The sequence below is a fragment of the Cebus imitator genome, unplaced genomic scaffold, assembly GCF_001604975.1.
Source record: "Cebus imitator isolate Cc_AM_T3 unplaced genomic scaffold, Cebus_imitator-1.0 Scaffold97, whole genome shotgun sequence".
Taxonomy (NCBI): Eukaryota; Metazoa; Chordata; class Mammalia; order Primates; family Cebidae; genus Cebus; species Cebus imitator.
In genome coordinates this window covers 5,404,066-5,416,581 of record NW_016107412.1, presented here as the reverse complement: position 1 = coordinate 5,416,581, position 12,516 = coordinate 5,404,066, and the positions used below count along the sequence as shown (strand labels likewise).

The 12,516-nt window shown below is 34.7% G+C and overlaps 1 protein-coding gene across 2 annotated transcripts in view; it reads left to right on the top strand.

Annotated features, from left to right (window-relative positions):
* Window positions 1-12,516, top strand: part of ASAH2 (N-acylsphingosine amidohydrolase 2) — a 91,574-nt gene that overhangs the window by 57,852 nt on the left and 21,206 nt on the right. Inside the window, exons 1-4 of one of the 2 annotated variants that reach the window (XM_017536393.2) lie at window positions 4,828-4,909; window positions 6,801-6,905; window positions 7,039-7,120; window positions 11,641-11,756. In XM_017536393.2, coding sequence (XP_017391882.1) covers window positions 4,829-4,909; window positions 6,801-6,905; window positions 7,039-7,120; window positions 11,641-11,756 — 384 coding nt within the window. In that variant the 5' untranslated portion in view covers window position 4,828. Of the gene's footprint in view, window positions 1-1,086; window positions 1,192-1,324; window positions 1,407-4,827; window positions 4,910-6,800; window positions 6,906-7,038; window positions 7,121-11,640; window positions 11,757-12,516 lie in introns of those variants that run through there. The other variant, XM_037741280.1, reaches the window with a different exon arrangement.

Genomic DNA, 12,516 nt, shown 5'->3' with positions numbered 1-12,516 from the left:
TCTTATCATAGCTTATTCATACCTTTGCTGCACGTGTGTGTGTCTGTCTGTGTGTCTGTGTGTTTAAATAGTTTATTCTGTGAGTTCTAAAATGTTTCAAGAGTAACTAAGGAAGGACAAATGCACCTTTAAAAAACAATCAGACACAAAATTGGTGGCAACAGCCAGCCTAATTGCTGCAGTTTCTTTTTAATTACTGTGGTATTATCAGTGGATTATTCTAAATTCACAGATTCTATTTAGGGTGTGCACACGTGACACACTTTAGTTTCAGAAATTTTGTTCCCATCCTGAGCTAGGGAGCCATAGAGATTTGTCCCACATTCTGCATTCTCTTCCCAGCAAGGCACAGCTTCCCTCTTAATTAGGAGAAGCAAGCTACAGCTGGTCTTACTGATGACTTATGAGAGCTCACATGTGGCTGTTGAAACTGGGGTGGGGACAGAGTGGAAATGAGCTAAGTATCAGGCAAGAGGACGTTTGATGAAACAGGATTTGCCTATGTTGTATAATACGAATTAATAAAAACAAAGAATTTTTAAAACATGTTTTGACTCACGTTTCCTGTAAGATTGAAAAAGCATCAGTTGGCCATATTAAAACACAAAAGCACTGAAGATCGAATTGTGGGTGGGTGAGCTGCTGCAGATGAAGCAGGACTTGAAGTTCTCCAAGCCACCCTTGGCCCCAGTCCTGCTGCAGGACTCAAGTATTCTGAGAACACCCAAGGATACACTCTCACTCTAGCAAAGAAAATAATTTGGTTCACTTATTCCTAATCTTAAATTTTCTTGGTGGTTTTTCCGGTGAGATTGGGGCTTTTTGTGCCACAGCCTGTAGCACTATTATTTCATTTTTGCGGGGAGTAGACACAGGTCAACAGCCTCGGAGACCAAACTTTTGGGAAACTTCTGGGTTTGGTACCGAAACCCATGTGGTTGGTGGCCAATTCTAAGCAACCAGCAAAACAAAAGCTTTTCTGAGAGATGCATTTCCAAATTGCATGAAATTGGTACTTCCTGAGTACAATTGGAGATGCTCACTTTAGCCTTTTTTCTTGGAATAGTAAGCCTGTGTGTTTTCTAGGAACTATATGCCTCTGCTTCCCAGGAGGTAACGGGACCACTGGCTTCAGCACACCAGTGGGTGAATATGACAGATGTGATCGTCTGGCTCAATTCCACACATGCAGTAAGTGCTGCTGAGACACACTGGTTATGCCCCAAGGGTGAAGTTTCAGGTTTATCTCATTATTTACTTTCAGCTTAAGTTTTGTTTCTTTATCTGTTTCCTTTTTGTTTTGTTTTTAAAAACTTTCCTTTAGGCAAAAACATGTAAACCAGCATTGGGCTACAGTTTTGCGGCTGGCACCATTGATGGAGTTGGAAGCCTCAATTTTACACAGGGTAAGGGTATGGTTTCAGCTTCTGACACTTCTGGGTTCTGTTCTCTGATCAGATTTCATTGTAGCCAATACCTTTATTATTTTTATTTTTAAACTCAGGGTCTGCTGGTTTTCCAGGCTTGTACATGACCATGCACCCCACAGATCTAAGCAACCACTAATATTTCTGTATCTGTATTTTCCTATTCTGAACATTTCATACAAAAGGAATCATATAATATGTGGCATTTTTTGTTGGCTTCTTTTACTTAGCATCATGCTTTAAAGGCTCATTGATATTTTAACATGTATCATTCCTTTTGTTTGAGATGGGATTTTGCTTTTGTCACCTAGGCTGCAGTGCAGTGGTGCAATCTCAGCTCACTGCAACCTCTGTCTCCCAGGTTCAAGCGATTCTCCTGCTTCAGCTTCCCAAGTAACTGGGACTACAGGCACCCGCCACTATGCCTGGCTAATTTTTGTATTTTTAGTAGAGACAGGGTTTCACCATGTTGGCTAGGCTGATCTGCAACTCCTGACCTCAAGTAATCCACTCGCCTCGGCCTTCTAGAGTCCTGGGATTAAAGGTGTGGGCCACTATGCCCAGCCTCATTCTTCTTTATAATTGAATAATATTCCTTTATGTCAACATATCAGATTTGTTTATACATTCCTCACTTGATGGACATTTGGATTGTCCCATGTTTTAGTTATTATTAATCTAGAAATATTCCATAAATGTTTATGTGATTTTTATGTGAGTGTGTGTTTTCATCTTTCCTCTTGTGTATATTTCTAGGAATGAAATTGCTGGATTATATGATAACTGTACATTTAATCATCTGAGAAACTGCCAGACTATTTCTGAAATGGCTGTACCATTTTTCATTTCTACAGGCAGTGTATAGGGTTCTGATTTTTTATGTCTTTGCCAATACTTATTATTATCTGACTTACTGAATCTAGCCACCCTAGGAGGTATGGAGGGATATCTATCTGATTGTGGTTTTGATTTGCATTTCCCTAATGATTAATTATGTCAAACATCTTTTCATGCACTTATTAACCACATGTATGTCTTCCTGGGAGAAACATCATTTACATAGTTTTCTCATTTTAAAATTTGAGTTATTTTTCTTTTTATTATTGAGTTATAAGTGGATTTTGTGTTTTCTGTATACAGTCCCTTATCAAATGTATGATATGAAAGTATTTTCTTCCATTCTGTAGGTTGTTTTTTCACTTTATTGATTTGTGTCCTTTGAAACACAAAAGTTCTTAATTTTTAATAAGTCTAAGTTTTGTTACTCATGGCTTAATGCCATATGTAGGAATCTTTCTCCAAATCCAATGTCGTGAAGATTTACCCTTATTTTCTTCTAAGACTTTTATGGTTTTAGCTTTACATTTAAGTCTTGGATCCCTTTTAATTTAAATTTTTTGTATCATGGAGGTCATGGCCTGACTTCGTTCTTTTGCGTGTGACTATTCAGCTATCTCTGCACCACTTATGGGAAAGATTACTATTTACCCATTCTATAATCTTGGCACATGTGTTAAAAATTAGTTGACATGTGGCTTTGTTTCTGGATTAGCAATTCAATTCCATTGATTTATATGCCTAGTCAACCTAGGCATATACACTAGGTTGTACCTAGTGCCAGTACAACCCTCTCTTGGTTACTGTTTCCTTTGAGATCAGAAAGAATGGGTCATTCTACCTTGACCTCCTCTTTGAAGATTGTTTCGACTTCTGAGTTTTTTTGCAGTTTCACAGGAACTTTAGAATCAGCTTGTAAATTTTTACAAAGAAGTCAGTTGGGATTCTGGTGGAAATGCCATTGAATTTACAGATTAATTTGGGGGAGTATTGCCATCTTAGCAATATTATGTAATCTGATCCATGTACATGGATGTTTTGGCATTGTTTAGATCTTTAATTTTTTTCAACAGTTTGATAATTTTAAGAGTATAAATTTTGTACTTTTTGTTAAGTTTATTTCTTAGTATTTTACTCTTTTCTATGCTATTCTAAATGGAATGTTTTCCTCAATTTCATGTTTGAATTGTTCATAGAAAATGTATACAAATACAACTATTTTGTATATTGACCTTATATCCTACAACCTTGCTGAACTCATTTATTAGTTCTAATATTTTAGAATCAGCTTATAAATTTTAAGATCATGTCATCTTAAAATAGAAATATCAATAATTTTAATTTCTCTTTTCCAACGTGAATGCCTTTTATTTCTTTTTCTTGCCTAATTGCCCTGGCTAGAACCTTCAGAACAATGCTGAATAGAAGTGGAAAGGCTATACATTCTGTGTTGTTCCTGATACTATGGAAAAAGCATTCAGTCATTCATCGTTAAGTATAATGCTAGCTCTGGGTTTTTAATCCTTTATCAGGTTGAGGAAATTTACTTATATTCCTAGTTTGTTGAGTATTATTATCATAAAATGGTGTTAGATTTTTGTCAAATGTTTCTCTCTGTATCTACTCAGATAATAATGTAATTCTAAAAATTATATTAATATGTTACACTTCACTGATCAGTTTTTGAATGTTTACCCAACTTTGCATTCCTGGAAAAAATCCCAGTTGGTCATATTCTATAACAATTCTTTTTCTATGTTACTGTATTCAGTTTGCTAGTATTTTATTGTAGATTTTTTGTGTNATTAATAAAGATATTTTTTATTGACTTTTTAGAGCTCCCAATATATTAAAGTCTTAGTTTTCTCAAAATGATACTAACTTTTCTCCTAGTTTATCTTTTGCCCTTATGCACATTTAAGATATTTAAGCTGTCCAGTTTAACTAAGCTTGTTCTAGATAACTTTTAGGAGAGTCTGCTCACACCCTCTGACTACAAAATACATCCATCCATATTTCTCTTAGTACTTTTTTGATTCTACTTATAATATTTAAGTGCTTGATGAATCTTAAATTTTTCTGACATAAAAAGTAGGAAATAGGGCCAGATTTATTTATTGATGTTTTTTTCCCCCAGAAGTCCAGTTAGTTGTTCCAGTATAATTTAACTGAGTTTCAATTTAAGATAATCATGAGTAAGAATCTGAGGCAAGAACAAGCAAGTAGAAAGACGTGCAGTCAATGGAAAGATCAGGCTTCAAGTCTTAGCTCAGATATTAGATACTTGGATAATCACCAACACATCCTTTTACCTGTATGAGCCTCAATTTCCTTATTTTTAAAAGAAAGGCTCCAGAATAAATAATTTCTAAAGATATTCACTGTTTTAGTTCCATGTATAATTTTGTTTTTATAGCCTGTACTTTGAGAGACCACCTGAAAAGAAATGCTAGAATGTGGTTTAAAAAATCTGTTTGCTTAGATTCAGTTATAATTCCTCATTCCTTAAAATAATTGCTAACTTAACCAAGAATGCATCCTATCTTATTTTGTCCCAGCCTAGCATGTGCATTGCTAAGGGACCTGGACAGGATATGTTCGACAGCACACAAATTATAGGACGGACAATGTATCAGAGAGCAAAGGTAAGCCATGGGCCTCGCTCCTTTTGTCTTCATTTAAAATTGTCCTTTAAAATCCATTGACATGCCCTATTAAACACTATAGTTTGTTATAAAAATTAAAAAATACAACCTTTGGGAAAAAAAATCCATTGACATGGTTCATTAGGAAGCTAAATATTGTAAAGAAAACAGAAAATGCTCAGGCTGTGGTGGGGCAGTCTGGAAGAGGTCAGCTTGGGAAGTGGCCTTTGCAATCCACACAGGAACCTGTCTGACTGCTCAGGTCTGACTTCTTATAGGAAGTATATTTAAAACCAAGTAATCAGGAAAACATTCTATTTTAGAATGTTTAGAAAGCCAGAGTGCTTGCTCCAGACAGCAGGAAGATAGACTATAAGATTTTCAATTATTGTGGCATCAGATTCAACCAGATTGATTCAAATTCTCAGAAGTCTCTAAGGCCTTTGCTTGCCAAAAGTCACCTTAACTTTTTAATAGCCATCTCTTAACTTTTCCTTTGGTGATAAGCTAGAGCTGAGCCATAGAACTGCAGTTCTTGCAACTTGGATTTAAATCAGTTCCCAGTGTTCTTCAATATGCAAAGATTATCCATCCATTCTTTTCTTTTTAAAAAACTTTTTGATGAAGAGAGAATCTGGTCTCCAGTGAGATTACTGTGAATTGCTCTGACCTTCTCCCCCTCTTAAATTTTAATTCCCATTTTGTCTCCATATTTTGTTTCAGCTTCTATGGAGACAGATTTCTGGGCAAAAAGACAAAAGAAAAGACCTCAAACTGAGATGTCCTTGATATAGTTAAATCTTTTTCTTATCATAGCTTATTCATACCTTTGCTGCACGTGTGTGTGTCTGTCTGTGTGTCTGTGTGTTTAAATAGTTTATTCTGTGAGTTCTAAAATGTTTCAAGAGTAACTAAGGAAGGACAAATGCACCTTTAAAAAACAATCAGACACAAAATTGGTGGCAACAGCCAGCCTAATTGCTGCAGTTTCTTTTTAATTACTGTGGTATTATCAGTGGATTATTCTAAATTCACAGATTCTATTTAGGGTGTGCACACGTGACACACTTTAGTTTCAGAAATTTTGTTCCCATCCTGAGCTAGGGAGCCATAGAGATTTGTCCCACATTCTGCATTCTCTTCCCAGCAAGGCACAGCTTCCCTCTTAATTAGGAGAAGCAAGCTACAGCTGGTCTTACTGATGACTTATGAGAGCTCACATGTGGCTGTTGAAACTGGGGTGGGGACAGAGTGGAAATGAGCTAAGTATCAGGCAAGAGGACGTTTGATGAAACAGGATTTGCCTATGTTGTATAATACGAATTAATAAAAACAAAGAATTTTTAAAACATGTTTTGACTCACGTTTCCTGTAAGATTGAAAAAGCATCAGTTGGCCATATTAAAACACAAAAGCACTGAAGATCGAATTGTGGGTGGGTGAGCTGCTGCAGATGAAGCAGGACTTGAAGTTCTCCAAGCCACCCTTGGCCCCAGTCCTGCTGCAGGACTCAAGTATTCTGAGAACACCCAAGGATACACTCTCACTCTAGCAAAGAAAATAATTTGGTTCACTTATTCCTAATCTTAAATTTTCTTGGTGGTTTTTCCGGTGAGATTGGGGCTTTTTGTGCCACAGCCTGTAGCACTATTATTTCATTTTTGCGGGGAGTAGACACAGGTCAACAGCCTCGGAGACCAAACTTTTGGGAAACTTCTGGGTTTGGTACCGAAACCCATGTGGTTGGTGGCCAATTCTAAGCAACCAGCAAAACAAAAGCTTTTCTGAGAGATGCATTTCCAAATTGCATGAAATTGGTACTTCCTGAGTACAATTGGAGATGCTCACTTTAGCCTTTTTTCTTGGAATAGTAAGCCTGTGTGTTTTCTAGGAACTATATGCCTCTGCTTCCCAGGAGGTAACGGGACCACTGGCTTCAGCACACCAGTGGGTGAATATGACAGATGTGATCGTCTGGCTCAATTCCACACATGCAGTAAGTGCTGCTGAGACACACTGGTTATGCCCCAAGGGTGAAGTTTCAGGTTTATCTCATTATTTACTTTCAGCTTAAGTTTTGTTTCTTTATCTGTTTCCTTTTTGTTTTGTTTTTAAAAACTTTCCTTTAGGCAAAAACATGTAAACCAGCATTGGGCTACAGTTTTGCGGCTGGCACCATTGATGGAGTTGGAAGCCTCAATTTTACACAGGGTAAGGGTATGGTTTCAGCTTCTGACACTTCTGGGTTCTGTTCTCTGATCAGATTTCATTGTAGCCAATACCTTTATTATTTTTATTTTTAAACTCAGGGTCTGCTGGTTTTCCAGGCTTGTACATGACCATGCACCCCACAGATCTAAGCAACCACTAATATTTCTGTATCTGTATTTTCCTATTCTGAACATTTCATACAAAAGGAATCATATAATATGTGGCATTTTTTGTTGGCTTCTTTTACTTAGCATCATGCTTTAAAGGCTCATTGATATTTTAACATGTATCATTCCTTTTGTTTGAGATGGGATTTTGCTTTTGTCACCTAGGCTGCAGTGCAGTGGTGCAATCTCAGCTCACTGCAACCTCTGTCTCCCAGGTTCAAGCGATTCTCCTGCTTCAGCTTCCCAAGTAACTGGGACTACAGGCACCCGCCACTATGCCTGGCTAATTTTTGTATTTTTAGTAGAGACAGGGTTTCACCATGTTGGCTAGGCTGATCTGCAACTCCTGACCTCAAGTAATCCACTCGCCTCGGCCTTCTAGAGTCCTGGGATTAAAGGTGTGGGCCACTATGCCCAGCCTCATTCTTCTTTATAATTGAATAATATTCCTTTATGTCAACATATCAGATTTGTTTATACATTCCTCACTTGATGGACATTTGGATTGTCCCATGTTTTAGTTATTATTAATCTAGAAATATTCCATAAATGTTTATGTGATTTTTATGTGAGTGTGTGTTTTCATCTTTCCTCTTGTGTATATTTCTAGGAATGAAATTGCTGGATTATATGATAACTGTACATTTAATCATCTGAGAAACTGCCAGACTATTTCTGAAATGGCTGTACCATTTTTCATTTCTACAGGCAGTGTATAGGGTTCTGATTTTTTATGTCTTTGCCAATACTTATTATTATCTGACTTACTGAATCTAGCCACCCTAGGAGGTATGGAGGGATATCTATCTGATTGTGGTTTTGATTTGCATTTCCCTAATGATTAATTATGTCAAACATCTTTTCATGCACTTATTAACCACATGTATGTCTTCCTGGGAGAAACATCATTTACATAGTTTTCTCATTTTAAAATTTGAGTTATTTTTCTTTTTATTATTGAGTTATAAGTGGATTTTGTGTTTTCTGTATACAGTCCCTTATCAAATGTATGATATGAAAGTATTTTCTTCCATTCTGTAGGTTGTTTTTTCACTTTATTGATTTGTGTCCTTTGAAACACAAAAGTTCTTAATTTTTAATAAGTCTAAGTTTTGTTACTCATGGCTTAATGCCATATGTAGGAATCTTTCTCCAAATCCAATGTCGTGAAGATTTACCCTTATTTTCTTCTAAGACTTTTATGGTTTTAGCTTTACATTTAAGTCTTGGATCCCTTTTAATTTAAATTTTTTGTATCATGGAGGTCATGGCCTGACTTCGTTCTTTTGCGTGTGACTATTCAGCTATCTCTGCACCACTTATGGGAAAGATTACTATTTACCCATTCTATAATCTTGGCACATGTGTTAAAAATTAGTTGACATGTGGCTTTGTTTCTGGATTAGCAATTCAATTCCATTGATTTATATGCCTAGTCAACCTAGGCATATACACTAGGTTGTACCTAGTGCCAGTACAACCCTCTCTTGGTTACTGTTTCCTTTGAGATCAGAAAGAATGGGTCATTCTACCTTGACCTCCTCTTTGAAGATTGTTTCGACTTCTGAGTTTTTTTGCAGTTTCACAGGAACTTTAGAATCAGCTTGTAAATTTTTACAAAGAAGTCAGTTGGGATTCTGGTGGAAATGCCATTGAATTTACAGATTAATTTGGGGGAGTATTGCCATCTTAGCAATATTATGTAATCTGATCCATGTACATGGATGTTTTGGCATTGTTTAGATCTTTAATTTTTTTCAACAGTTTGATAATTTTAAGAGTATAAATTTTGTACTTTTTGTTAAGTTTATTTCTTAGTATTTTACTCTTTTCTATGCTATTCTAAATGGAATGTTTTCCTCAATTTCATGTTTGAATTGTTCATAGAAAATGTATACAAATACAACTATTTTGTATATTGACCTTATATCCTACAACCTTGCTGAACTCATTTATTAGTTCTAATATTTTAGAATCAGCTTATAAATTTTAAGATCATGTCATCTTAAAATAGAAATATCAATAATTTTAATTTCTCTTTTCCAACGTGAATGCCTTTTATTTCTTTTTCTTGCCTAATTGCCCTGGCTAGAACCTTCAGAACAATGCTGAATAGAAGTGGAAAGGCTATACATTCTGTGTTGTTCCTGATACTATGGAAAAAGCATTCAGTCATTCATCGTTAAGTATAATGCTAGCTCTGGGTTTTTAATCCTTTATCAGGTTGAGGAAATTTACTTATATTCCTAGTTTGTTGAGTATTATTATCATAAAATGGTGTTAGATTTTTGTCAAATGTTTCTCTCTGTATCTACTCAGATAATAATGTAATTCTAAAAATTATATTAATATGTTACACTTCACTGATCAGTTTTTGAATGTTTACCCAACTTTGCATTCCTGGAAAAAATCCCAGTTGGTCATATTCTATAACAATTCTTTTTCTATGTTACTGTATTCAGTTTGCTAGTATTTTATTGTAGATTTTTTGTGTCATATTTATAAGAGACAATGTTCTGTAGCTTTCTTTTCTTGTGATATCTTTGGTTTTGTATCAGGATAACATTGGCCTCATAGAACGAATTAGGAAGTATTCCCTTTTCTATTATTTTGGAAAAGCTTTGGAAAAGTTAGTACTAATTCTTTGTTTGGAAGAATTCAGCAGTAAAACAATCTGAGCTCTGCTATTTGGTTTAGGTAGTTAAAAATGTGCTATGAATTCAATCTCTTTATAGTTTTTTGTTTTTGTTTTTGTTTTTTTTACATTGCCTATATCTTCTTAAGTCAGTTTTGGTAGTTTTTCTTTCTAGAAATTTTCCCATTTAATCTAAGTTATCTAATTTATTGGCATACAACTCCTCACAGTATTCCTTTGTAATTCTTTTTATTACTTTAAAATCAGCAGTAATGTTCCTTCTAATCTCTGAGTTTAATAATTTAAGTCTTCTCTCTGTTTTTTTTGGTCAATCTAGCTAAAGCTTTGCCAATTTTGTTGACCTTTTCAAAAAACCAGCTTTTGGTTTAATTGATTTTTCTGTTGTTATTCTGCTCACTGTTTAATTGATTTTCTTTCTAATATTGATTATTTTCTTCTTTTTGCTTGATTTGGTTTAGTTTGATTTTCTTTTGCAATGCCTTCAGGTGGAAGTTAGGTTATTGGTTTGAGATATTTCTTGTTTCTTAGTATGGACGTTTTCAGCTATTAATGTTTCACTGAGCACTCCTGTAAGTGCATACCATAAGTTTTGATTTGTTGTGTTTTCATTTTCATTCATGATAAAGTATTTCCAGGTTTTCCTTTGATTTATTACTTGATTATTAGCTATTTCAGATCATATTGCTTAGTTTTCACATATTTATGAGTTTCCCCAATTTTTTCCTATTATTTATTTTTAATTTCATTTCACCGTGCTTGGGAACATACTTTGTATTATTTCTCCTTTTTAAAATTTATTGAGGTTTGTCTTTTGGTCAGCACATGATCTATCCCAGATAATGTTCCATATTCATTTGAGAAGAAGGTACATTCTGTTGTTTTTGGGTGGAGTATTCTATAGATTGTCAGGCCTAGTTCAAGCTTTCTGTTTCCCTGTTGATCTGCTGCCTGGTTGTTTTATCAATGATTGAAAATGGGTTATTGAAAGTTTCGCTATTGTTATTGAAATGTGTATTTCTCTTTTCATTTCTGTGAGTTTTTACTTTACGTATTTGGTGCTCTGTTATTAGCTACACAGACGTTTATAATTATTAAATTTTTCAAATAGAGTATAGATTCTCAACTCACAGGTTTCATAGTTACAAAACTCTTTTCCCCAGATTATACATTTGAGGTTTGTTTTTGTTTTTTACTGCCCATGGTGTGTGTGTGTGTGTGTGTGTGTGTGTGTGTGTGTGTGTGTGTGTGTGTAGATAATTAAATGGGTATTCAGGAGAAATTCTTTCAGGGACCATAAACCAGACAACTGGTATTGTGAGTTGGAGGTGTCATTTTTAGTTTTCAAAACAGGAAAAAAGTGATTTAGTCCACAAATCTGCAGTTAATTATGTCAAACTGTTTTTATTTGCAATATGGATGAGCAGAGGTAAAAGGAACCAAACTTTAAGGATATTGACAAAAATTTACTCTGTCATTCCCTTGACACACTGAAGATTTAATTAAATAATGGCTTATATCTTAGGATGCACAGGACATTTTGCCTATTCTATTATTCAAACTGTTTGGAATCATTGAACAACCACCTTAATAAAGTATCTGAGACTCTTTAAAAGATTATTGTACAATATTTGTCAAAATAATTACTTTTTTCAGACGGTTGGTTCCTGGAAGTATATTAATCATAACATTTCTAATAGGGAAAACAGAAGGGGATCCATTTTGGGACACCATTCGGGACCAAATCCTGGGAAAACCATCTGAAGAAATGAAAGAATGTCATAAACCGAAGCCCATTCTTCTTCACACTGGAGAGGTAGTGCATTTTCATTATCATAGTGAAATTAGCATATTGTTATTTTTGAATTTGTGAACTGTCAGATAATGAACAATGGGAGGCCTTATTTAGATATTCCCATATCAAGTTTTTCATATTAAAAAATGGGTTCTCTAACTCTAAGGAATAAGGGTTGTGATTATAAAGTATACTGATTTACTTATTGCACTTATAAGTAATAAATACAACAAGTAGGACAGTGGGAAAGACAGAAGAAGATTAACATTTATTTTATTCAGAATTTGTTTATGTTAGTTCCAAGAAGAGAGCACTCAATTTTCTGCGAAGGAAACATTTCAGGTCATCTAAAAAGAAACATGTTCATGTCTTAATTTTCTCACATTTAGTCAACATTAACTGAAGCAATTTTCTTTTACACCCCTTTGAAACATATATTTTCACATTCTAAACGTTAAAAGATTATTTCGGTATTCATAAAAACATGGATTGTTGAGTTAGAAGCATTTTAAAAATACATTTTTGTTCCTAATATTCTATTAAAATTCTTGAAAGAAGAAAGAGAGAAAAAGAAGGAATAAAAGGACAGGCTATACTATTCTGAATATGGAAAAGGATAAATTCTCTTGGGGGAAATCTTAGAAAATAAAGCAAGACTTGGAAACTGCAAACTTAACATGTGATTAGAATAAAAAGAGAAATTATTAAGTCAAACTATTCCAAATGGAATTCCTTATTTATTGGGCATAAGGATAGTCTCTAACAGTACTCTAGGGAAACC